The 26,835-nt window shown below is 47.3% G+C and overlaps 1 protein-coding gene and 1 long non-coding RNA gene across 6 annotated transcripts in view; one reads left to right on the forward strand and one right to left on the reverse strand.

The window, feature by feature from the left end:
* Nucleotides 1-24,613, forward strand: part of SEMA4A (semaphorin 4A) — a 55,586-nt gene extending 30,973 nt beyond the window's left edge. For all 5 annotated transcript variants that reach the window (XM_075192930.1, XM_075192929.1, XM_075192927.1 and 2 more), the window contains exons 2-15: nucleotides 8,556-8,695; nucleotides 8,956-9,116; nucleotides 9,214-9,273; nucleotides 9,999-10,097; nucleotides 13,605-13,716; nucleotides 17,557-17,673; nucleotides 17,861-18,000; nucleotides 18,303-18,475; nucleotides 19,246-19,396; nucleotides 21,537-21,723; nucleotides 21,834-21,955; nucleotides 22,330-22,496; nucleotides 22,583-22,680; nucleotides 23,217-24,613. In XM_075192930.1, coding sequence (XP_075049031.1) covers nucleotides 8,605-8,695; nucleotides 8,956-9,116; nucleotides 9,214-9,273; nucleotides 9,999-10,097; nucleotides 13,605-13,716; nucleotides 17,557-17,673; nucleotides 17,861-18,000; nucleotides 18,303-18,475; nucleotides 19,246-19,396; nucleotides 21,537-21,723; nucleotides 21,834-21,955; nucleotides 22,330-22,496; nucleotides 22,583-22,680; nucleotides 23,217-23,848 — 2,310 coding nt within the window. In that variant the 5' untranslated portion in view covers nucleotides 8,556-8,604 and the 3' untranslated portion in view covers nucleotides 23,849-24,613. The remainder of the gene's footprint in view (nucleotides 1-8,555; nucleotides 8,696-8,955; nucleotides 9,117-9,213; nucleotides 9,274-9,998; nucleotides 10,098-13,604; nucleotides 13,717-17,556; nucleotides 17,674-17,860; nucleotides 18,001-18,302; nucleotides 18,476-19,245; nucleotides 19,397-21,536; nucleotides 21,724-21,833; nucleotides 21,956-22,329; nucleotides 22,497-22,582; nucleotides 22,681-23,216) is intronic.
* LOC142108958 (uncharacterized) lies at nucleotides 7,213-25,346 on the reverse strand. The gene is made up of 3 exons (XR_012680251.1): nucleotides 25,161-25,346; nucleotides 24,643-24,837; nucleotides 7,213-7,562 (listed from the first exon to the last, which is right to left on the reverse strand). It is a non-coding gene; the product is annotated as an uncharacterized LOC142108958 (long non-coding RNA).
* Nucleotides 25,347-26,835: the final 1,489 nt, after the last annotated feature.

Genomic DNA, 26,835 nt, shown 5'->3' on the forward strand with positions numbered 1-26,835 from the left:
AGAACATTGCTCTGTCCCATCTACCTCCTGACAGCTACACAGTGATATATTCTGCAGATTATTACATTACTGACCTCTCTAGAGATCTGCAGAACATTGCTCTGTCCCATCTACCTCCTGACAGCTACACAGTGATATATTCTGCAGATTATTACATTAGCAGACAGAAGATGACCGTGTCACCCACATGTTGCTATTACCACCTCAGCCTACAGGTTGGCCTCCTCTGAGGTTTGAGTGTAGTTTGCACCCGCTCGTGTACAAAACATTTTTCTCATGCTGGAGTCCTGCATACGTGCGGGTGTGTCAGCCATGTCTTGTAGGAACATGCAGGAAATATGTTTCCTGACATGTCAACACAGTCCTCAGCTTGAGCAGACACCAGCCATCAGCGCCGTTTAGTAAACACGGGCCTCTTCGGCTCACAAACACCATTAATAATGTATGCTGCGCTGTCAGTGAGTAAAGACAATTGTGGAGGTATCAGGGTGGGGAGGAATTATAATAACACAGAGTAGGAGCATATTTATGAAGCAATTAAAGGCAATTTTGTTACATATTGCTATAATAGTGTAATAGCGCCGTAAGTAGACCACATAGCTTAATAACAAGAGCAAAGACGAAAACGTTGGATGAATTTCCTGCTTTAAAAGTATCACTCCCCAGAGACAGTAATCTGGTTCCATTCTGCTACTTATATATATAATGGGCAAACTGGTTTCCTGCAGGTCCTGTGAGATCGCTGGTACTTTACAAGATCCTTGTTGACCTCACTTGTACTGAGCGTGGAACGTTGTCTATAAAGAGTGAGACTGCCGGGGGCAGGGGACGGTACACGGGGGTAAGAATGTGTGTCCTAGGTACTGATGACAGTCCGCCATGCTGGTACATGGCCGGACAGAGGTGCTCCGGACTGGGTGAAAGTGGTTCGTCGAACTGTTTGGAAAGTTTGAAAACTTCTGGAACTTTAGACTAATGGGGGGGATTCAATTCAGCGCAACGTGTCTCCGTAAGTCTGCGGAAACACATCGAGGACGATGTTGGGGCAGCACGGTGGCTCAGTGGTTAGCACTTCTGACTCACAGCACTGGGGTCATGAGTTCAATTCCCGACCATGGCCTTATCTGTGTGGAGTTTGTATGTTCTCCCCGTGTTTGCGTGGGTTTCCTCCGGGTGCTCCGGTTTCCTCCCACACTCCAAAAATATACTGGTAGGTTAATTGGCTGCTATAAAAATTTATCCTAGTCTCTCCCTCTCTGTCTGTGTGTGTGTGTGTGTGTGTGTGTTAGGGAATTTAGACTGTAAGCTCCAATGGGGCAGGGACTGATGTGAGTGAGTTCTCTGTACAGCGCTGCGGAATTAGTGGCGCTATATAAATAAATGATGATGATGAGGCTGAAACATCCGCTGGCGGAGATTCCTTACCAGCAATGTGCACATCCGGACGGTGAGGTGACGTCCAGCGTCCCCTCGCTGTGGACTGAATCTGCACCTCGGTATTTAGAGCGAAGCACAGTTGGCTGCGTTGTACAGTGTGTTTCAACCTTTTTACATGCAAAACTGCCTTCCGCAAGCACAGTAATGTTCAAGATAAAATGAACATCGAACAAGCTCAAACCCTTAGAGTTTATAGGTCAAAGTCTTCTAGCTACAACTGGGAGCGTGGAATTCTGGTTATAAGACACACACCACTCCTCCGGCTCTCTCTGCCAGATGTAATGCTCAGTACCCGTTCCTTTTGCAGCTACCTGCGGCTGTCCAGGTGTTGTGAAACTACAAATCCCAGCATGCCTTGCCGGCTATCGGCTGCTATCTACGTGTAAAGCATGCTGGGGCTTGTAGTTTCACGCAGGTTGGCCAGACCTGCCCTAAACTTTATGCAGGGCTGAATAATTCTATACATGGGCATATTCTGCACAGACCCCTCTCCAGTACGGAATGCTGGACGGAATTCTCAGCATCCTGTGTAATATATATATAATATATATATATATATATAATATGTGCGTCTGTACGAGCAGCAGATCGACACGGCGGCTTCGATCCGCTGCTCCCGTCACCGGCGCAGAAATGGCTCGCCAGCGTGGAGAGAAATGAGAGGGATAAGTGTGGCGGAGAGACAGGGGGGGTATATTTACTAAACGGCGGCTTTGAAAAAGTGGAGACGTTGCCTGTAGCGGCAACCAATCAGATTCTAGCTGTCATTTTGTAGAATGTACTAAATAAATGGTAACTAGAATCTGATTGGTTGCTATAGGCAACGTCTCCACTTTTTTACTTGTTTCCTCCCTTGTCTTGTTTAAAATAAAAACAGATGAATTATAGGAGTGTTTCTCTTTTACGATCTATATATTCTAAAACCCGAATTTCCCTAAAACTGTAAACACTGAAACCACCAGCTATGGTGATACGTGGGACCGTGGTATACAACGTATAACCAGTCTGCCCTCATGTCATCATTGTCGGTCATTAGGAAACTCCGGTGTTACAAGGACTAATGGTGCTACTGATGGGTATCACAGGTCACGTGTGAGTTCTTTCACGTTTATCCAGCTTGAGCAACTTGTAGCTCTCCAGGGGTTGTGAAACTACAAGTTCCAACATGCCTTGCCTGGCCATCTACTGGCAAAGCATGCTGGGACTTGTAGTTTCACAACCCCTGGAGAACCACAGGTTGGGCAGAGAACGCTCTGTCATTAGATGGGCTCTTCTGCGCCCCCGCAGGCCAGGCTGGAGAGGTGTGGGGATTACAGGTGCATTAATGTGGATCAGTGACAGTGGCTCTGATAACAATAGCTAGAGCTGGTTACATGGGAAGCGGAGAACAAAAGACAGAGAGGGTTTTGTGCGCTCGTCACCTCCCTCCTCCGCCTTACTAGACAGCACCTGGGTTATTTGCATTATTTGAAAGGCAAATATTGACATTGTGAGCTAAGTGGGGTGGAAAATGGCAGTGAATGGAACTGCCAGGAATCAGATGTCACATCTGGGTCCAAGTCTGCTAAGCAGCGTAACCTGCTGGCTGTGCATCCTGTGGCGTAGTCGCCGGGAGCCTCTGACGGCGTTGGTGATTACACACTGGCCAGCAGAAGATTGTTCACCTAAGGTGTAATTAACAACTCGGTAGCACATGTCTGACTCCGTATTATTATATTATTATTATTATTGAAGCCAGGAGTTGTGTAAGGCCGGGAGACTTCCTATAGAGCAGGCGTGTGGAGCAGTCACTTGTATTGTGCTCTTCCGCAACCTCTGCCCTGCATTCCTCATGCACTTGTCTTGCCTATTTCTTTATAACCTGGTTCAGTTTTATAGTCAACATAATAAACACAGGGACTGGCTGGCAATAAACATGACGTTCAGCCGAGAGGCCAGCAGCGGTTCAGGTCGTTGTGGTTTACCTGAATGGCGAAGGCTGGCTCACCGAGAGCTGTGATAGGTGGATACCACCGGCCAATCACCGGTTATAGTACTAGGAGTGCTGTGCATTGGCTGTCTGGTGCTATTGACCAATCAGAGTGAGACTACTGGGCACAGTATGCATGCAGTCACGGCTAGACACAAGTGTAGGCCCATTGTCCTCCATTGGGCCAGTTACCCCAGGCCAACACTCGTCACAGACCCCTTGTTTCCTGTCTGCCTACGGTGGATTAGTCATTACTGAGCTGGTGGTTAATGGTTTATAGACAGTCGGCACTGACCAATAGCAACACAGAGATGAGTTTCCTGTGTTCTAATTGCTTTCCTCTCGCTAATCCATGGTTTGCAGACGTTATCTGGGGTTGCTCTTTATGCACAAAGTAATATAACGAAGGAGAGGAAGCATTTTATACAGAAGACGTGTGTGTGCTGTGACAGACCGGCTTATCTCGGCCACAGATGAAAGTGAGAGATAGCCTCTCTGATTCACGACCAGTAATATGGAAACAATTCCTTGCCCTGTTGCCTGGAGATTGGATGGCACATTAGGAAAATTTAGAATGGAGGAAGTGGTCTTGCTGGGAATCACGAACGTCAACTCACTCGTAGGATGAGAGGACATCAATTTGTGGTCTACAAATGTTCGAGACAAGTGGGCGCTTCTAAACCGTCCTTCTAAAACCAGACTCTTGGTGTCTTCTCCATACTGTACATTATTGTCGAAGTTGGGCGTTCCTTGGGGCTGTGTCATACACTCCGTCCCAGTCTCGATTTTCAAATGACCAAGTCAAATTGCAGCAGGGTCTTGCAAAAGTGTAGTGAAGATGTTTTCCACCTTGGGAGGTCATCTGTGTATAATAGGTTAAGTTTTATGGTAATCATTGTCCAGAAGTCTGCTGAGATGTCTATTTCTGCAGCCCTGATCTCTAGTCCCTGTCTTTGGTTATGTGACATGTTGAGAGTCGTGTTACGTTCAGTACTTTCCACACAGCTTCGCTGAGAGTTGGCATTGGGGAAGTAGGAAAGAGAGAAGTGTCTGGTGGGTTTATTACACCAGACGTTGGTCAGTTCCTATCTTCAGATACCATCTATGTTCACATGTCTGACACAATATTGCCCGGAAGAGGTTTGAGTGTGTCGCACTGATCTGATCTTTCACCAGAACTCGGTATCTCCAGATCTCCGCTTACGATATATCTCTTACTATCGCTCTGCAATGGATCTCCCTGTCTGGATAATTTTTGACTGTTAGTGGAGGCAACTGCTGACCAAAAAAAAAAAAGTTCTACTGTGGCAGAAATCAAGATCCAGAGGCTTCTATAAGCACCTCTCACGTTTATTAGGAAATTAGGTACGCACCAAGGAAGTCGTTCACAGTAGAATAGATTGACCGTGCAAGTTACAAGGTGCTCTCCCTTTTTTGGGGGATTACCCGGCTATTTAGAGCTTGCAGTTATAGAAAGAGAAAATACTTGTTATAGATGTGCCCTACACAGTAAGATAATAATGTGTTAAGAAAACCGTTCTATGTTCTGTTTTCTACACAGCAGATCAGGTGTGTAATTGAGCACAATCATTTAGGCAACAACATCATTTCTTACAGAAACAAGTAGACATTATATCATCAAATCTACACATTCCTTTTCTTCAAGGACACTTCATAAATCACATACAAAGATCCCTAAACTAATGAAGGTCAGGCTTTCGAGGCCTACGTCCGTACCACTCTGCCCAATAATATGCATCTGGATCTCTATAGGACCATTATTTGGGACCACGGTCATCTCCAGCCCTGAAATTATACCAGTTGCCCGGTATTCACTTTAAATTTGGAATCATGGGTAGACAGTGATTTGGAAGTTGGTTTTACATGTCCAGATTTATAGCTGAATGTGTGAAGATCTTGTGCGTTCACTGGGAACAGACCGGGAAGACCACCCTGGTGAGACAATCCTACTGCGATCACTTAGGTTTCGATTGGCCAGGACTGAAAATCCAATCGGCCAGTGAGAGATATTTGCGCTTGTGTTTGGGTCATTTGAAGACCTGGCCATTATCGTTTGGTAGATCTGGTTGTTTTTGGTGATCGCTATGTAGACAGCTTATAGAAACTGTACAATCTATCGATGCTGCAATTATGATGAATAGACACCTGGACAATTAGGAGACCGGAACTGAAATTAGGAGATGATTATAGTAACTAAACAGGGAGAGGACAGCAGTGAGTCAAGTTTTGGTAATGATTTGTCTCTAATAAGAGGTGACCGTGGTGAACAATTCAAGTTATTCAATCGTAGTATTTATTTATAGGCATACCGGCACGTATAAGTCATCTTTGTGATAATTGCGGAAATGTTACATTTAATAGAAGTGTTATTCCATTTACTCCTATTTACAGTGTTGCTGAAAGACCTGGGTCATTTTGAAAAGAGAAACAGTTTACATAATGTACCATGACTGTAGATATAATACCTCTTCCTATGTTAGCGCGTTTTACAGCGAGATCTGCGGCACGCGCTGTGTTCCTGACTTTTCCCACTAACAGTACAAGTCTGCTCAAGGAAAAGTGCGTCAGCATACACCGATTGGAATGTCATTTTAGAGTAGACCAAACACTAGTGGTGTAGGCAGGGCCACCAAGAGGAATTTTCGGCCCTTAGGGCCACACCCGGTTTGTGGTTCCTCCTACTACGCAGCCAATCCGGGGCTCCCAGGCAGACCCCCCACCCTTCCCTCTCAGTGCCTCCTGGGTGGAGGGAACTTTAAATTTAATACATCCTGTATGAATTAAGGAAAGAAGCCCCTAAGTGTGTAATGCGATGGCTGAAACGCGTTTCGCTCCAACAGACACGTATGTATTTTAGTCTTCAGCGAAGACCCGGAAATCACCATATTGAAACACATGGAGAGTTGTACATTGTGGAACTTTCTGAGAATAGAAATTGGAAGTGTTTCTCTTGCAGAAATCCCCTGAATGGGGAACTGAACGAGTTAGAGGAATTCACCTGGTTTTCCTTCCTCTGGTTCACTTATAGCCTGCGCTGCAATAGAACGAGGCAGATGTAGGTGTATAAAAGTAACCTTACCGCCCTATAATATTATCATGCCGTCTTTTATATCCAATGCTGTAACATCTGAATAAACAGAGATGTCATTATGTCAGTGATCAGTAGGAAAACGCAATAATATTATATGAAATACGAGTACTATAAGTAAGTAACGCCCCTCTTATCTTACATTATTTCCGGATGTAAGACCTTACCTCTCTAGCCGTTATTTGCTGTGTCATTCTGAGCCTCACAGTGTGGGCCAATCAATTGGGAGCAAATTTTCCATCGTCTCGTCCAAAACCGGAGACACAATTTGAACATCGTTAATTTTAGTCAGGAAATATAGTACAGAACGTCCAATAAACAGCTTATTAGAAGTAAATATGTCAAAATAGTTTTAGAGAGTAACATAAATCATGGTTTATCCCCATCACTTCCCCTTTGAAGCATGTTAGATCATGACACGTGTCCATTACGTAACGCTGATCAGCCGTTGTGCTGAATAGACCAGTCTTTGTACAGATAAAGGTAGAAGTCTGCAGGTAAATTGCTTATTTAATCCAATCTTATAATGTATACTATATACACGCATGTTGTTTTATCATTCAGTAGCTGCCCGGATTATGTGTGATGGTTTAGTGTTGAATTGTGTGTTCATTGCTGAAAGGGTTTTAGTACTGTCCTTGCAAATAGTTAATTGGTTGGTTAAATCTACGGCCTCACCCAGCAGCAGATTAAATATTTGTTTGCTATATATCAATATATTTCTACAAGCCTGCAAAGTTATGCGTCTAAGTCATAGGACTGGCGTTAAAATTGGAGAGTAAAGTGGTGTTTGATCTCGTATTATACACATTTTATTACAGGTATGAAATGTTCGCCTCTTACCTCCTTTGTAATGGTACAAACTCCTGCAAAATCGCACTCTTCCAATATCCCTAAGTAATCAACCACACACCCTCCTGCGGCTTTGTTTACCATCCGATTTACTCATGTCCTGTTCCTGCAAACTCTTCTCTCAAACATTATATTTCTCCTCCTTCTCCGCATGTGATTGTAAGCTCTTCTGCCCGCTCTCTGTTGTGTGGGGCACTGCAAAAGATAAATGCTTGTTACTTTGTCTGCTAAATCTTTGTGATATGCTGAAGTTTAACACCACACTGCAGATTTGTGTAATATACAATAATATCAATATAGAACGTAGGTTTTCACGTATAAAATAAAGGGTTGTATTCTATTAATATGGTTGTATGTGACTGGTGATAGCTGCAGGTTACATATCAGTAACGGATGTCTGAGAAGCCATAGAGGAGAGTACAGATCTCTGACCAACTGTTATCAGAGTTATTATAGTAACTGGCCAGAGACTGAACTAAGATCTATGGGCCGATTTTCTCACACCTCAAATTAATCCCGTTTATGTACTTCACACAGGGTATAGATTAACACACAATGCATGCTTTACAGTTCAATTGCACTTGAACTTTGGAGCATGATATGAAAAATATCAAACTCTGTCCCATCTACCCCCTGACAGATACATAGTGATATATTCTGCAGATTATTACATTACTGACCTCTCTAGAGATCTGCAGAACATTGCTCTGTCCCATCTACCCCCTGACAGATACATAGTGATATATTCTGCAGATTATTACATTACTGACCTCTCTAGAGATCTGCAGAACATTGCTCTGTCCCATCTACCCCCTGACAGATACAGTGATATATTCTGCAGATTATTACATTACTGACCTCTCTAGACATCTGCAGAACATTGCTCTGTCCCATCTACCCCCTGACAGATACATAGTGATATATTCTGCAGATTATTACATTACTGACCTCTCTAGAGATCTGCAGAACATTGCTCTGTCCCATCTACCCCCTGACAGATACATAGTGATATATTCTGCAGATTATTACATTACTGACCTCTCTAGAGATCTGCAGAACATTGCTCTGTCCCATCTACCCCCTGACAGATACATAGTGATATAAATTTATAATACACAATGCCTTACGCTGTTGCATGTTGTGTGTATTGTGGTTTGTAGGTTAATGGTCTTGTCTTTGTCTTTGCAGAGCTGGGACAGAACTGATATCTGGGCCCTGTAAGCATCTCCTTGTCACCATGCCCCCATCGTCTGCCAGTCAGTGGCTGGTGATGGCACTGCTGATATCTGTACACGCTGAGCTGATGCCCAGGATAACGTTCCAGCATGGTAAGCGGGGGGTAAGGGTGTGGCACTGGTATACACAGACACACGGTAAAAATGCAGGTTCCCAGATATAGGGCCCGATCCACTGGGGCCCTCTCAGAGCCGGATAACAAAACTGCTGATTAGGATATTGCTCCTGGCCCGGTTTCCCGTATAGTCCCCTCAGGAAAAGGGAAATCGGCCCATTGTAACCCCGGCCGTACAGACGTCGTTCTTGTCCCTCCTCTGTGTCTATAATAATATCTCTGCCGTTACCATCCTAGGGGACCCATCCAGATCCGTCAACATCTTCACCAGCACCGACGTCCAGAACTACGACCAGTTCCACCTCTCGGGCGACAAGGAGACGCTCTACGTCGGAGCCAGAGATAACATTTTGGCCTTCAGCACCAAGGACCCCGGGAACATCCAGCTCATACAAGAGGTCAGACCCCACTATACCCCGATAATTAAGGCCACCATTGGGCTTACCCAGAGTCCTGTGGGTGATATAGACACTAATTTCCTTTCCTTCCTCTCAGATCTACTGGCCACCCGACATGGGACAAATCAACAACTGTAAGACCAAGGCGAGGAAAGAGGTGAGACGCCATGTTTATCCACCCCAGGGTGGGGCCAACCGATCATGTGACAGTTGTTCCCCACTCCCAATGAGTGCTAGCTCTTGTGGGGACTATATCTAACCACAGACTATATAGTGTTATTTGCTCTCGTTCATAAAACCCAATTTTAGCCACAAAATCACAGTTCATTGGTTTGTGACCCCAATCCTTGCTTATACACCCCTCCAAAAACAGGAGCACCCCAATTTTATATAGATAGGGTGATATGTATGTGCTGATGAGGAGGAGAGGGGGGGGGGGGGGGGGTACCTGAGCACCTGACTTTTAAATTTTATACAGCGGAGGAGGCCATTTTACCTCACATTGTGCCTCAGTGAGTTCACTGCGTGTTGAACACACACAAAATGGCCGCCCTCACCGTTGGAGGACAACAGTGGTTTAGTCTAAGGCTCCTCTTTAGCTTAGACCCTGTAGTCACTGACTAAACCTGGTCGCAGTTTCCTGAAGCAACAGTGCCACCTGTAGGTTAGAAAACAGTGAAAAACCATGAACCGCGTCTTATATAAGGGCAACAACAATGGCTGTGAGGCACAGACAGCAGTGCGTTTAGTACAAGCTGGTGTATAAACCAATTAGTTAATCATTGAAGGTGCCGCATTCCTGTACTCTACTTATGGTTGTTAATTAACAAAATGAAATGCTCCTCTGGGTTCTCTATAAGTAATAATTAATGTCTCCCACAGACGGAATGTTTCAATTTCATCCGCCTCCTTCTCCCGGTAAATGATACGCATCTGTATACCTGCGGGACCAACGCCTTCAGCCCCCACTGCACATATGTGGTACGTAAACTCTGCATTCATGTACAGGTAACTGGAACACAGGTCTGAGGTCTGATACCCACAGTACACGGGGTTGCCTGACACACCATGCCTAAAATATACTAAGTTACCTCTCCTCTTTCCCAGTTCTCCCCATTATTTTGTGTAGTGGATGGGAGACGGTGCCCCAAGAAGCTAGCAATCTAGTGTATAATGTGAGATCCTGACCCAAGAAGCTAGCAATCTAGTGTATGAGGTGAGACCCTGACCCAAGAAGCTAGCAATCTAGTGTATAATGTGAGATCCTGACCCAAGAAGCTAGCAATCTAGTGTATGATGTGAGACCCTGACCTAAGAAGCTAGCAATCTAGTGTATGATGTGAGACCCTGACCCAAGAAGCTAGCAATCTAGTGTGAGGTGAGACCCTGACCCAAGAAGCTAGCAATCTAGTGTATAATGTGAGACCCTGACCCAAGAAGCTAGCAATCTAGTGTATGATGTGAGACCCTGACCCAAGAAGCTAGCAATCTAGTGTATGATGTGAGACTCTGACCCAAGAAGCTAGCAATCTAGTGTATGATGTGAGACCCTGACCCAAGAAGCTAGCAATCTAGTGTATAATGTGAGACCCTGACCCAAGAAGCTAGCAATCTAGTGTATGAGGTGAGACCCTGACCCAAGAAGCTAGCAATCTAGTGTATGATGTGAGATCCTGACCCAAGAAGCTAGCAATCTAGTGTATGATGTGAGATCCTGACCCAAGAAGCTAGCAATCTAGTGTATGATGTGAGACCCTGACCCAAGAAGCTAGCAATCTAGTGTATAATGTGAGACCCTGACCCAAGAAGCTAGCAATCTAGTGTATGATGTGATCCTGACCCAAGAAGCTAGCAATCTAGTGTATGATGTGAGACCCTGACCCAAGAAGCTAGCAATCTAGTGTATAATGTGAGACCCTGACCCAAGAAGCTAGCAATCTAGTGTGAGGTGAGACCCTGACCCAAGAAGCTAGCAATCTAGTGTATGATGTGAGACCCTGACCCAAGAAGCTAGCAATCTAGTGTATGATGTGAGACTCTGACCCAAGAAGCTAGCAATCTAGTGTATGATGTGAGACCCTGACCCAAGAAGCTAGCAATCTAGTGTATAATGTGAGACCCTGACCCAAGAAGCTAGCAATCTAGTGTATGAGGTGAGACCCTGACCCAAGAAGCTAGCAATCTAGTGTATGATGTGAGATCCTGACCCAAGAAGCTAGCAATCTAGTGTATGATGTGAGACCCTGACCCAAGAAGCTAGCAATCTAGTGTATGATGTGAGACCCTGACCCAAGAAGCTAGCAATCTAGTGTATAATGTGAGACCCTGACCCAAGAAGCTAGCAATCTAGTGTATAATGTGAGACCCTGACCCAAGAAGCTAGCAATCTAGTGTATGATGTGAGACCCTGACCCAAGAAGCTAGCAATCTAGTGTATGATGTGAGACCCTGACCCAAGAAGCTAGCAATCTAGTGTATGATGTGTGATCCTGACCCAAGAAGCTAGCAATCTAGTGTATGAGGTGAGATCCTGACCCAAGAAGCTAGCAATCTAGTGTATGATGTGAGACCCTGACCCAAGAAGCTAGCAATCTAGTGTATGAGGTGAGACCCTGACCCAAGAAGCTAAAAATCTAGTGTATAATGTGAGACCCTGACCCAAGAAGCTAGCAATCTAGTGTATAATGTGAGACCCTGACCCAAGAAGCTAGCAATCTAGTGTATGATGTGAGACCCTGACCCAAGAAGCTAGCAATCTAGTGTATGATGTGAGATCCTGACCCAAGAAGCTAGCAATCTAGTGTATGATGTGAGACCCTGACCCAAGAAGCTAGCAATCTAGTGTATGATGTGAGACCCTGACCCAAGAAGCTAGCAATCTAGTGTATGATGTGAGACTCTGACCCAAGAAGCTAGCAATCTAGTGTATGATGTGAGACCCTGACCCAAGAAGCTAGCAATCTAGTGTATAATGTGAGACCCTGACCCAAGAAGCTAGCAATCTAGTGTATGAGGTGAGACCCTGACCCAAGAAGCTAGCAATCTAGTGTATGATGTGAGATCCTGACCCAAGAAGCTAGCAATCTAGTGTATGATGTGAGACCCTGACCCAAGAAGCTAGCAATCTAGTGTATGATGTGAGACCCTGACCCAAGAAGCTAGCAATCTAGTGTATAATGTGAGACCCTGACCCAAGAAGCTAGCAATCTAGTGTATAATGTGAGACCCTGACCCAAGAAGCTAGCAATCTAGTGTATGATGTGAGACCCTGACCCAAGAAGCTAGCAATCTAGTGTATGATGTGAGACCCTGACCCAAGAAGCTAGCAATCTAGTGTATGATGTGTGATCCTGACCCAAGAAGCTAGCAATCTAGTGTATGAGGTGAGATCCTGACCCAAGAAGCTAGCAATCTAGTGTATGATGTGAGACCCTGACCCAAGAAGCTAGCAATCTAGTGTATGAGGTGAGACCCTGACCCAAGAAGCTAAAAATCTAGTGTATAATGTGAGACCCTGACCCAAGAAGCTAGCAATCTAGTGTATAATGTGAGACCCTGACCCAAGAAGCTAGCAATCTAGTGTATGATGTGAGACCCTGACCCAAGAAGCTAGCAATCTAGTGTATGATGTGAGATCCTGACCCAAGAAGCTAGCAATCTAGTGTATGATGTGAGACCCTGACCCAAGAAGCTAGCAATCTAGTGTATGATGTGAGACCCTGACCCAAGAAGCTAGCAATCTAGTGTATAATGTGAGACCCTGACTCAAGAAGCTAGCAATCTAGTGTATAATGTGAGACCCTGACCCAAGAAGCTAGCAATCTAGTGTATGATGTGAGACCCTGACCCAAGAAGCTAGCAATCTAGTGTATAATGTGAGACCCTGACCCAAGAAGCTAGCAATCTAGTGTATAATGTGAGATCCTGACCCAAGAAGCTAGCAATCTAGTGTATGATGTGAGATCCTGACCCAAGAAGCTAGCAATCTAGTGTATAATGTGAGATCCTGACCCAAGAAGCTAGCAATCTAGTGTATGAGGTGAGATCCTGACCCAAGAAGCTAGCAATCTAGTGTATAATGTGAGACCCTGACCCAAGAAGCTAGCAATCTAGTGTATGATGTGAGACCCTGACCCAAGAAGCTAGCAATCTAGTGTATGAGGTGAGATCCTGACCCAAGAAGCTAACAATCTAGTGTATGATGTGAGACCCTGACCCAAGAAGCTAGCAATCTAGTGTATAATGTGAGATCCTGACCCAAGAAGCTAGCAATCTAGTGTTCAATGGGAGACCCTGTTAAAAAAACAACAAAATAAAAACCCAATGCTATAGAAAGAGTCTGCCCTGAAAAGCTTACAATCTAAAGACATTATACAGAACCCGCTCTGACCAATGGGAGCAGTCATGTCAGTCTCCTCCAGTGGTATATAATATTCTCATGAAGCTGTTTGCTAAATCCTTTGTTTTCATGTGAACGGTTTATTTCAGGATTTGAAGACCTTTTCTTTGCCGACCAATGAAAAGAATGAGACGATGGCCGCTGATGGGCGGGGTCGCTCCCCCTTTGACCCTCGCCATAAACGCACCTCAGTCATGGCAGGTAAGTGCGCATAGCATCACCGCCCGCAGGTGGTATCACCTCCTGGCAGTATGTAGTACTATAACTGGCAGGGAGACAAGGGGTTAACTGCTGAGTGTTTGGGACGTAGGAGAGAGCGGGGGCGGGCGGGGCGGGCAGGTTGGGGCAGTTAGATTTGCCGCAGGGAACATAGGATCTGTTCTCTTACCAGCAAAATACCCAGAAAACAGCAGGTGCTTTCCACACAATGTTATACACATAGGAGATAAATACACCTCATATCTGTATTACAGGGGTCGCAGAGTATACACAGGCAACATAAGCCTCCCTGTCCCACAGTATCAGCCACAGGCAGCCAGTGATGTTATCACATCACTAGGAACCAGTGACATCACTGACAGTGCAGCCTATCCAGTCACTAGGAACCAGTGACATCACTGAGAGTGCAGCCTATCCAGTCACTGGGACCAGTGACATCACTGAGAGTGCAGCCTATCCAGTCACTAGGGACCAGTGACATCACTGAGAGTGCAGCCTATCCAGTCACTAGGGACCAGTGACATCACTGAGAGTGCAGCCTATCCAGTCACTAGGAACCAGTGACATCACTGTGAATGCAGCCTATCCAGTCACTAAGGACCAGTGACATCACTGAGAGTGCAGCCAATCCAGTCACTAGGGACCAGTGACATCACTGAGAGTGCAGCCTATCCAGTCACTAGGAACCAGTGACATCACTGAGAATGCAGCCTATCCAGTCACTAGGGACCAGTGACATCACTGAGAGTGCAGCCTATCCAGTCACTAGGAACCAGTGACATCACTGTGAATGCAGCCTATCCAGTCACTAAGGACCAGTGACATCACTGAGAGTGCAGCCAATCCAGTCACTAGGAACCAGTGACATCACTGACAGTGCAGCCTATCCAGTCACTAGGAACCAGTGACATCACTGAGAGTGCAGCCTATCCAGTCACTAGGAACCAGTGACATCACTGAGAGTGCAGCCTATCCAGTCACTAGGAACCAGTGACATCACTGAGAGTGCAGCCTATCCAGTCACTAGGAACCAGTGACATCACTGAGAGTGCAGCCTATCCAGTCACTAGGGACCAGTGACATCACTGAGAGTGCAGCCTATCCAGTCACTAGGAACCAGTGACATCACTGTGAATGCAGCCTATCCAGTCACTAAGGACCAGTGACATCACTGAGAGTGCAGCCAATCCAGTCACTAGGAACCAGTGACATCACTGACAGTGCAGCCTATCCAGTCACTAGGAACCAGTGACATCACTGAGAGTGCAGCCTATCCAGTCACTAGGAACCAGTGACATCACTGAGAGTGCAGCCTATCCAGTCACTAGGAACCAGTGACATCACTGAGAGTGCAGCCTATCCAGTCACTAGGAACCAGTGACATCACTGAGAGTGCAGCCTATCCAGTCACTAGGAACCAGTGACATCATTGAGAGTGCAGCCTATCCAGTCACTAGGGACCAGTGACATCACTGAGAGTGCAGCCTATCCAGTCACTAGGGACCAGTGACATCACTGAGAGTGCAGCCTATCCAGTCACTAGGGACCAGTGACATCACTGAGAGTGCAGCCTATCCAGTCACTAGGGACCAGTGACATCACTGAGAGTGCAGCCTATCCAGTCACTAGGGACCAGTGACATCACTGAGAGTGCAGCCTATCCAGTCACTAGGGACCAGTGACATCACTGAGAGTGCAGCCTATCCAGTCACTAGGGACCAGTGACATCACTGAGAGTGCAGCCTATCCAGTCACTAGGGACCAGTGACATCACTGAGAGTGCAGCCTATCCAGTCACTAGGGACCAGTGACATCACTGAGAGTGCAGCCTATCCAGTCACTAGGGACCAGTGACATCACTGAGAGTGCAGCCTATCCAGTCACTAGGGACCAGTGACATCACTGAGAGTGCAGCCTATCCAGTCACTAGGGACCAGTGACATCACTGAGAGTGCAGCCTATCCAGTCACTAGGGACCAGTGACATCACTGAGAGTGCAGCCTATCCAGTCACTAGGGACCAGTGACATCACTGAGAGTGCAGCCTATCCAGTCACTAGAAGCCAGTGACATCACTGAGAGTGCAGCCTATCCAGTCACTAGAAGCCAGTGACATCACTGAGAGTGCAGCCTATCCAGTCACTAGGAACCAGTGACATCACTGAGAGTGCAGCCTATCCAGTCACTAGGAACCAGTGACATCACTGAGAGTGCAGCCTATCCAGTCACTAGGAACCAGTGACATCACTGAGAGTGCAGCCTATCCAGTCACTAGGAACCAGTGACATCACTGAGAGTGCAGCCTATCCAGTCACTAGGAACCAGTGACATCACTGAGAGTGCAGCTTATCCAGTCACTAGGAACCAGTGACATCACTGAGAGTGCAGCCTATCCAGTCACTAGGAACCAGTGACATCACTGAGAGTGCAGCCTATCCAGTCACTAGGGACCAGTGACATCACTGAGAGTGCAGCCTATCCAGTCACTAGGAACCAGTGACATCACTGAGAGTGCAGCCTATCCAGTCACTAGGGACCAGTGATACAATTGAGGCACTTAATAGGCTGAATATTGGTTATTCTCGCCTCACTCAGTGACCCTCTTCCCCCGCCCACTGTCTTGGTCACTCCCTGGACCTCGTCTTCTCTCATCTCTGCAATCTCCCTTCCACCATGACCTCTCTATCACTGTTAACAACACCATCATCTCCTCTGTTACCCAACTCCGCTGCCTGGGCGTTACCCTCGACTCCTCACTCTCTTTTGCCCCCCACGTCCAATCCCTTGCCCAAGCCTGTTGCTTCCAACTACGCAACATCGCCCGCATCCGGCCCTTCCTCTCTCAGGATGCCACCAAAACTATCATCTATGCACTCATCATCTCCCGCCTTGATTATTGTAACATCCTCCTCACTGGCCTCCCCCACTCCCGTCTCTCCCCTCTCTGCTCTATACTCAATGCGGCCGCAAGACTCATCTTCCTCTCACGCCGCTCCTCCTCCGCCTCCCCTCTCTGCCTTGCGTTACACTGGCTCCCCTTCCCCTACAAAATCCTTTACAAACTCCTCACCACCACATACAAGGCTCTCTCTAACCTCCTCTCCATTCACACTCCTGCCCACTCCCTGCGCTAGGCCAACGACCGCCGCCTCTCCTCCACCCTTATCACCTCTTCCCACTCCAGAATCCAAGACTTTTCCCGTGCAGCCCCCCTTCTCTGGAACGACCTCCCTCGTTCCATCCGTCTCTCTCCTACTCTGTGCTCCTTCAAACAGGCACTTAAAACTCACCTGTTCCTCAAAGCCTACCAACCATCTACTTAACCCCCATCTCCTCCGCTCATTCTCCCCTCTCTCCTCCCGGCCCCCTGTTCTCTCCCATATAGATCAACTGGCTCCCTTTTGTGCATGAGTTTTGTTCACCCTCCCTTAGGATGTAAGCTAATTTGAGTAGGGCCCTCTTCCCTCCTGTCTCCACACCTGTTCTTCTGCTCAATCTTTACTGCATTAGCCTGCCTGGAGCTTCTTAAGTTTTGGTTTTTTGTTGTTTATTGTTCAGTAATGTTTCACCCTGTATAGTCTACTGTTTGTGCTGTGTACGGTGCTGCGGAACTCTTGTGGCGCCTAACAAATAAAGGATGATGATGATAATAATAATTCCCATAGAATGGTAATAACAGACAGACTGAGCAGTATATTAGAGAAGTACGTTGTTATGTTACCAGCAGTGACGTTATTACACCTTGCACACACTTAGTGACTTACAGGAAATACTGTAGAAGTAATTATGTGACCCTGAGCTAATTGCATTGTTCTCTTTGTAGACGGGGAGCTTTATACCGGAACAAGCTACAATTTCTTGGGCAACGACCCCGTTATCTTCAGGACCCTCGGTAGCAAAACGTCTCTGAAGACGGAGGCCTCCCTGGGCTGGCTGCACTGTAAGTCCTTGAATATCATACATAATAATCCTCCACAAAACCGCACCCTGAGAACGTGAACACAACACGGTTCTGTTACTTAACATAGAGTCGTCTTTAAATGCGCCCCCCCCATCCCAAATATATTTTTGAATATGTACTGTGTGAGGGGCCACTGCGCCGCTAACTTGCTTTCTCCGTGTCGCAGCCGATGCCTCGTTCGTTGGATCCTTCTACATCCCGGGCCCCGAACCGGACGGCAAAGTCTATTTCTTCTTTGAAGAGACTGCAAAAGAGTTTGACTTCTTTGACAAGTTGACGGTGTCTCGAGTTGCCCGCGTGTGCAAGGTGTGTCCCCTCATTCTTCTGTAATAAAGTTTATTATTTTATTTAGTTTTCTTTATCTCCTCAAAACCCAACGGCCTACCGGATATTGCCCAGTGAATGGGAGCTGATGAATGGCTTTCTTGGTATGATAACGTCTCAATAGAATGCGTTTTCTTGTAGCCATGTCCTCAAGAACATTGTAGAATATTCGCTGAACGTTAATACACCCTAAACAAGTCAAATGGACATAGTCTTCTCCATTCCCCCTGTACCCATCCAGCCATGGAGCGCTGGATGTAACCTCTCCGTTATCTCTATTCCAGAATGACGTCGGAGGAGACAAGGTCCTACAGAGGAAGTGGACCACGTTCCTGAAAGCCCAGCTGGTCTGCTCCCACCTGGACAACTTCCCCTTCAACGTCCTACGTCACGTGGCCGTACTGTACCCGGAGGACCCCCAGAGAAGCACGTTCTATGGGGTCTTTAGCTCTCAGTGGTGAGTACAAAACCAACAGCTGTTTATGAAACGCTGACTGGGAGGATTGCTGCACGTTAAACATGGCTGCGGTAGCGTCTTCTAAAGGACTCCGGCCAGCCAGTAATGAGCCTACTGGTATTTAGCAGTGAAACAAGAACTTTCCATTGACATTGGAGCGATATTAATAAGGGATTAGGGCAACCAGGGATCGTTCTGTACATGCGAAGCTCGGCACCTCTACGTGAAGACAAATCGTTGTACTTACTGCACCGTAACATCCCCATGTGGTGATATAAATCCTTGTATAGTCAATATAACGGTCCAGGAACATAGTACAGAGGACTCTATGACTGTTTACTCGGATCAATAATGATTTGTTGGATCCACTAATAAGCAACCAGTGTTACTAGAGGACAATACATCATTCAGCAATGGGCGGTAGGTTCAGGGAGTAGCTTCCCGGGGGTAAAGCAGTAAGAGAGATAGAAACCACCAAACGTCTAATTGGTCCACCAAGCGCACGTCCTGGTGACGTCTACTCTGCCCTCTCAGGAGACGTCTCCGTGGCCTAGAAGTTGTCTTAGTTGGGCTCATAGGGTCGCTGGCTGATCTAAAAAGTTGATGTGGTTGTCCGGACATCCGGTGATTGGGCAAGTGGGACGACCAACCAGATCTGCCGATGTATGGGAAGGTTTTCTGTATAACCGGTCTATGGCATCAGATTATCATGTGACCTTCGCGCTTGTCCACTGAACATGTGACATGTTGTCATTCTCCTCCCCCCGCAGGCAGGTGGGCGGTTCCAGCAGTTCCGCCGTCTGCTCCTTCAAGCTGAGGGACATCGAGGCGGTTTTCAATGGGAACTACAAGGAGCAGAACAAGGAAAGTTCAAAGTGGACGAGATACACCGGACCCGTGTCCAGTCCACGTCCCGGCAGTGTAAGTACCACGACCCCCCCCCCCCCCCCACCACCACCTTCTGCAACTACAGGAGACTTCAATGCAGTGTTCATAGGCTGCAGTACCTCACACAGCCTGCAGTTAGGGTGGCAGCATTGCACCACCAGGCTGGGGAGACAACACTAATATATATTATATATATAACGGTCACTCCCGTCAGCAGCACAGAGGATGTTGTGATGAAGAAGCCGATGGTGTAACTCTGTCTGAACATTACATTACTGTTACCCAGGTGCACGCTGCTCGTGTGTCACCACTTCCTCACCAATGTTGCTCTATGTGAGGAAATCTACACTGCCGCTAAGATCAGAGCCGAGACCTCACCAGACCCGGCCTCTCCACACAATGGCCAAACCACAACGCCCACTGCAGAGTATGTCACTAGACTGAAACCAAGATCTAGGCTGCATGTCACATGGTATCGTGTTGGACATAAGATAGTAACTAGCACTTGGGAGGGCGGGGATGAAAGGTATATCCCCCCCTTCCCCTTCCCCTTGCCTTGACCCACAGTGAATGTGATAAAATAGAGCCCTGTCCTCACTAACACATCACTCATCTCCTGATATACTCTGTGCTGCTGGGGGATCCTGCTCCTTCCACTATATAACTCTCAGTCTGTGGCTTCCTGCTTCCTCCATTCCCCTCCTCACATCATGTCACTGCCCCTGTCACATGCAGCCCTCTCCTCACTAACATATCACTCATCTCCTGATATACTCTGTGCTGCTGGAGGACACTGATCCTTCCACTATATAACTCTCAGTCTGTGGCTTCCTGCTGCCTCCATTCCCCTTCTCACATCATGTCACTGCCCCTGTCACATGCAGCCCTGTCCTCACTAACACATCACTCATCTCCTGATATACTCTGTGCTGCTGGGGGACCCTGCTCCTTCCACTATATAACTCTCAGTCTGTGGCTTCCTGCTGCCTCCATTCCCCTCCTCACATCATGTCACTGCCCCTGTCACATGCAGCCCTGTCCTCACTAACACATCACTCATCTCCTGATATACTCTGTGCTGCTGGGGACCCTGCTCCTTCCACTATATAACTCTGTCTGTGGCTTCCTGCTGCCTCCATTCCCCTCCTCACATCATGTCACTGCCCCTGTCACATGCAGCCCTGTCCTCACTAACACATCACTCATCTCCTCATATACTCTGTGCTGCTGGGAGACCCTGCTCCTTCCACTATATAACTCTCATTCTGTGGCTTCCTGCTGCCTCCATTCCCCTCCTCACATCATGTCACTGCCCCTGTCACATGCAGCCCTGTCCTCACTAACACATCACTCATCTCCTGATATACTCTGTGCTGCTGGGGGACCCTGCACCTTCCACTATATAACTCTCAGTCTGTGGCTTCCTGCTGCCTCCATTCCCCTCCTCTCATCATGTCACTGCCCCTGTCACATGCAGCCATGTCCTCACTAACACATCACTCATCTCCTGATATACTCTGTGCTGCTGGGGGACCCTGCTCCTTCCACTATATAACTCTCAGTCTGTGGCTTCCTGCTGCCTCCATTCCCCTCCTCACATCATGTCACTGCCCCGTCACATGCAGCCCTGTCCTCACTAACACATCACTCATCTCCTGATATACTCTGTGCTGCTGGAGGACCCTGCTCCATCCACTATATAACTCTCAGTCTGTGGCTTCCTGCTGCCTCCATTACCCTCATCACATCATGTCACTGCCCCTGTCACATGCAGCCCTGTCCTCACTAACACATCACTCATCTCCTGATATACTCTGTGCTGCTGGGGACCCTGCTCCTTCCACTATATAACTCTCAGTCTGTGGCTTCCTGCTGCCTCCATTCTCCTCCTCACATCATGTCACTGCCCCTGTCACATGCAGCCCTGTCCTCACTAACACATCACTCATCTCCTGATATACTCTGTGCTGCTGGGGGATCCTGCACCTTCCACTATATAACTCCCAGTCTGTGGCTTCATGACAAAGATCCGTCACCGTCAGGTAAACAGCCGTATAGTGCCACAGTGTCATGGCAGCTCACACTAGGTCAGGGGCAGAGGTACAGGCGTGTACATCCAAGCATGTAACATGTAGTCACGTGTAGCTGACCGTTCTTCTCCTCCCCTTCTCAGTGCTCCTCGGGGAAATTCTCAGACACTGATCTGAACTTCATGAAAGATCACTTCCTGATGGACGATCAAGTGTCTCCGGTCGGCAGGGACCCCGTGCTGATCAAACAGAGTGTCAGCTACACGCAGATCGCCATAGACTCCGTCCGGGCCTTACACGGTACCTACACGGTCATGTACCTGTGCACAGGTGAGTGGCTCGTTCTCCAGCTCTGTACAAGGCTCTTCTCTGCCCTCTGCTGGTCCTCTGTGGTTCTGCAGCATTAACCAGTAATAATCAGAATTACTTTCTCTTGTCAGACACGGGCTCTTTACATAAGGCCGTGCTGGTGAACGGGGGCAAAGAATCTCATATCATCGAGGAGCTGAATCTTCTGCCAAATTCAGAGCCAATCGAGACCCTTTTACTGGTTCCCAACAAGGTAAGACCACATAACACAGCTTTCGGATGGATCCAGATGTGTAGGCCAAATTTAACATGTAACCTACAAGTAGCAGCTGCTGATCTGATTCGCTGACTGCGTTGTCAATCACTCTCTGCAAAGAACGGTTAACAGAGGCTGTGCAGTGGGATTGCAGACAGGAAGTCTGCTGTGCGTCAGAAATAGTGTCCCCCACAATCACAACCTTCGCTCGGATATCTTCAGTTGTGACCCCTTGTTGACACATTTGGAAGGGGGGGGGGGTACTGTATATAAGTCTCTTATGTCTGTTGCCACGATGTGTGTGTGATACAACATGCTGCTAGCTTCTGTACTTTATAACCAGTTATAATGATCAATGTCTCCTCGTACAGGAAATCCTATACATCGGCTCCGCAGCCGGCATCCTGCAAGTGCCCCTGGCCAACTGCAGCGTCTACCGGACCTGCTTCGAGTGTATCCTGGCCAGAGACCCTTACTGTGCCTGGAACGGGCAACACCGGGAGTGCCAACGGTTCCTGCCGAAGGGTGATAGCGACAAGTAAGTGGCAGCATCGCTCCGCATGGCTATAATGACTGTAAGCCCTAAGGCTTGGAGTGTGTACTGATGTGTGTCTGTTCCTGCAGAGAAGTCTGGGTACAGGACATAGAGACCGGAAATCCGAATAACACCTGTCTCGGCCCCAAAGGCAGAGTGCTCCGACCTGAGAGCCCCCCGATGAGAGGTAATGTGCAGGGGAACCATCTAGTGATGGGGGAGAGGGTCTCTAGTTACCCCTGGAGAACATTTCATCAAATATGCAGCCTATCCAGTCACTAGGGACCAGTGACATCACTGAGAGTGCAGCCTATCCAGTCACTAGGAACCAGTGACATCACTGAGAGTGCAGCCTATCCAGTCACTAGGGACCAGTGACATCACTGAGAGTGCAGCCTATCCAGTCACTAGGGACCAGTGACATCACTGAGAGTGCAGCCTATCCAGTCACTAGGAACCAGTGACATCACTGAGAGTGCAGCCTATCCAGTCACTAGGAACCAGTGACATCACTGAGAGTGCAGCCTATCCAGTCACTAGGAACCAGTGACATCACTGAGAGTGCAGCCTATCTAGTCACTAGGGACCAGTGACATCACAGAGTTCAGCCTATCACTGGTTCCTAGTGACTTTGTATTGGTTAAAGGGACAATATGTCTTCTTGTGTGTAGATGACGGGGTCTGTTAGCCGATCACTAATCTCTTATTTCTCTCTATTACCAGCTAAGAACTACACCGTCTCTTACAACACCATCCTGAAGCTGGAATGCCCCGAACTCTCATCCTTGGCCACCTACAGCTGGAAACGACTCCCACAAGCCCCTGAAAAACTGATGGTCACCTCAAAAGAGTCTCTGATCGTCATCGTGAGGAGCGACACCCTGGGGCAGTACGTGTGCTGGGCCAATGAGAACGGATTTGAGTACAAGGTGGCTCAGTACTGGGTGAAGGACCCCAACGGGGTGGACGTCAGCCACAAAAGCACCACTGGCAACGATATGGAGAATGACCTGTATGTCAGCAGCCAGGGTCAGAACTACTACAAACCTTTTGTGGCGGTGACAGTGATGTTGACGTTGACCCTATGCGGTAGCCTCTGCCTGGCGCTCTACACCTGCCGAGACCGAATAAAAGCAAACCGTAAAATTCAGGGGTGCAGCACCCCAGAAACAGAGAAACTGTCCGCTTCCAAACAGCCAGAGAAAAACCCTCTGAACGGGTTCTACCAGACTGCTAGTAACCTCACCAAACCGTGCTGCGTACCCATGGGTCGGGCCAACGGGAATATGGACGTAGATAACAACAGCGTGAACCTGACCTCCAACGGCGGGATGGAGGGAGCCTCCGACGTCTAAGCTATGTCGTTAGTCCCTGTTCCAGACCATTATCACCTTCCTTGTCCCCTTGCGGTGGCCGAACCTCGGCCAGAAACTGCCCCCAGGTAATCGGTCACGTGGCAGCCTCAACGAGAGCTTGGAACGTCATCGTTTTTGGGCAGCCGGCTACCTCTCGGACTGAGAGAATTACTCACGCTGCCACCACCAAACTGAGACTTTCACAATGAGCCAGGATGGGTGACTGAACCTTGTAGCCGGGAATCACATCGGCCCTTGGGGCGTCCCACTATCCTTTTTATAATGTGAATACCGCTGTAAATAGAGACAATATGGCTGCTGGACGGTTGGTTGCAGTTCTGGTGCTAGGTGTGTAAATACCAGCATCCGTGTCCTCCAGGAGCGAGCAACGAGCGAGACCTGGGGGGTGTCCTGGGGGGGGCACAAGAAACGTCACTGCCACGCACACCGACTGTCTGAATACGCAGCAAAGAGCTGTATATGTGAACTACACGCGACCAAAGTACAAGTCTGTCTGCGCGGCGTGTCCATGCGTGTATGTGTGTGTCTATATTGATGTCTCTCCATTCTTATGCAGTATACAGAGTGTCTGTACTACCGGTGTATAGGTGTCCTATGCCGATTTCTTTGGGGGTGGGGGGGGGTCCAAGTTTGTCTTCTGTCGTTGCAGTACCGTATCAGTATTATAGGAGGCGCTGTGTGCATGAAGAGTCAAAGCAAAGTGTGTTTTTGTTTTTTATTATTATTTATAAATGATTAAATGAACCACATGTCAGTCTGGTTTATAGCGCTACCTGTGTGTTGTCCTAGGTCGTGAACATATACGAATTAGGGGGTGGAGCTTCATCCCCACGTTCCCGCGAACTTGTGACATTTCATTCATGGTCTGTCGCGTCTTCATGGTAACGGGGAAGCTATGGAAGTGATTGGTGGAGACAGACGATAGGGATGCTGCGGTGCCTCCCAGTAAATACTGCCATTAATAAATCCTATGAAAGAAAACAAATAGGAATTTTAAATGTTGTCTAAATTTGACATATTAACACATTATGACTTTGTCCATGTGTTTTACTAAACCTTCTAGAATATTGGTTATAATAACCAATACTTAATATATGGTATAGGTTATATCACATGCTGCAGAGATAATGTGGCTCCACTGGATGTTTTCGGTGTTGTAGCACCACCTTGTGGATATCCAAGATTACTGCAGATTATAGCAACTTTAACACCTTGACAAGTTTCTCTTCCCTCATGTTAGCGCCTCTGTATATGTCACAGGAGGAAGCGTGACCTTGTGCTGTATACTGACCGCCTTAGATGATCCATGAGTCATGTATGTAAGCGGTTTCTGTGTGCCAGAGAGAAACCGTCTTACGTGAGTGTTAATAATGGTGCCCTCCGGGCTGCGTGTGTAGACGGTGCTACTCTCAGAGCTGGAGAGATTACCGGGGCTTAGTTATATTGTTCCATAAATACAAAATAATGCATGTAGTGCTGCCCTCTGGTGGCTATTTATAGTGCTGCACAGACAGGTTTATACACGGATTTTGCCGATAACACAGGTTATAATCCACAGAGCTATGTCACACAATGGCCCCATTGTCTAACTAGATCAACGTAGCCCTCTATTACATCACACAGTGCCATCATGTCTGCACCTCCTATATTCTCCTGTTCATGATTTGTATGTAGTATGATTGGTTACACCGATTATAAGGATAATGGGAATTACCTCCATTACCTGCTATACATGATACAGGGTCATTTAGATTGCTAGCTCCACAGCTACAATAGTATTACATCAATAGCCTGAGAAGCTGTGGACAAAGAATGGAGATGTCAGAATAATTCACGAGAAAACTGGAGACAAACAAGAACAGTTGTAGAATACATTTCTCCTGCAACCGACCACCTGATTGGTCGGTTCCAGGAGAAATGTATTCCCGTAGAGTACAGGGAAACTTCAGCTATGAACAGGTTACACAGGATACAATCCATACATTGGAATAAACCAGGAATGTGTCCGCTTGAAACGTAAGCAGCAGGTTAAGTACCTTTTAAACATCTATCATGCGGTCATGTACCTACAAATCACTATCTCCCTTTCAAAAGCTCTCTGGCTGCCAGACACAGGCTCACAGCTTTCACCATGTCATGTGAAGGCAGAGGGGGGAGAAGGAGGGTGTCACAGTGCAGACAGAGATCAGAGGGTCGTTCCAAAGCCTCTCTGCTCCTTACATTAGGTGCCATGTGACTGTGGTTGCCATGGTAATTCAGAATCGTGAATTATTAATTGCAGCGTGCCAACATTCTTCTTATAGCCTGACACAGGGATTCATGTAAAAAAAAAAAAACACCATATTTTTTCTTTGTCATACATTGACTCTCTCCACTATCAGGGTCTTTGATGATGTCATACATTGACTAGCCTGATTATGACGTCATCCAGTGACTATCCTCTCTACTAGAGACACTGATGACTTTGTACGGGTTTCTGCTTCATCAGGAACGCCTGGGATCCGCTTCCATCTGCTGAAAATGTAGAACGACACCTAGCAGAGTACAAGATGCAGCCATTTTTATCTTAACGCTACCACTAAGTTGAACGGTAAAGATATGAAAGCGGCACCTATCCCCCGCCCTGTGGGGCTAAAGCATCACAAATCTGCTGTTCAGTGCAACCCTACAGCACTGCCTTTTTGCTAACAATCTCTGTTGTGGGCACCATCGTTCCCAGATCACCCCGCTTAGAAGACACAACGCAGTGGAATGAAGGTGCTGGCAATTGTATACGGTTACTTGTACTAATGTAAACCCCTGCTGGGAGGCAGTTCCATGCCTGCACTGCCACATATACACACTGTACCCTTGCGGCCTAGAGAGGACCCATCTACTGAATATCAGTATTCTGGAAGCCAAAAATGTTCCCCTAGAATCCCACCGCAGACCTCCGAGGACTACGAGCGGACGGCGCTGTCAGGAAT

The sequence above is a fragment of the Mixophyes fleayi genome, chromosome 12 (genome assembly GCF_038048845.1).
Source record: "Mixophyes fleayi isolate aMixFle1 chromosome 12, aMixFle1.hap1, whole genome shotgun sequence".
Taxonomy (NCBI): Eukaryota; Metazoa; Chordata; class Amphibia; order Anura; family Limnodynastidae; genus Mixophyes; species Mixophyes fleayi.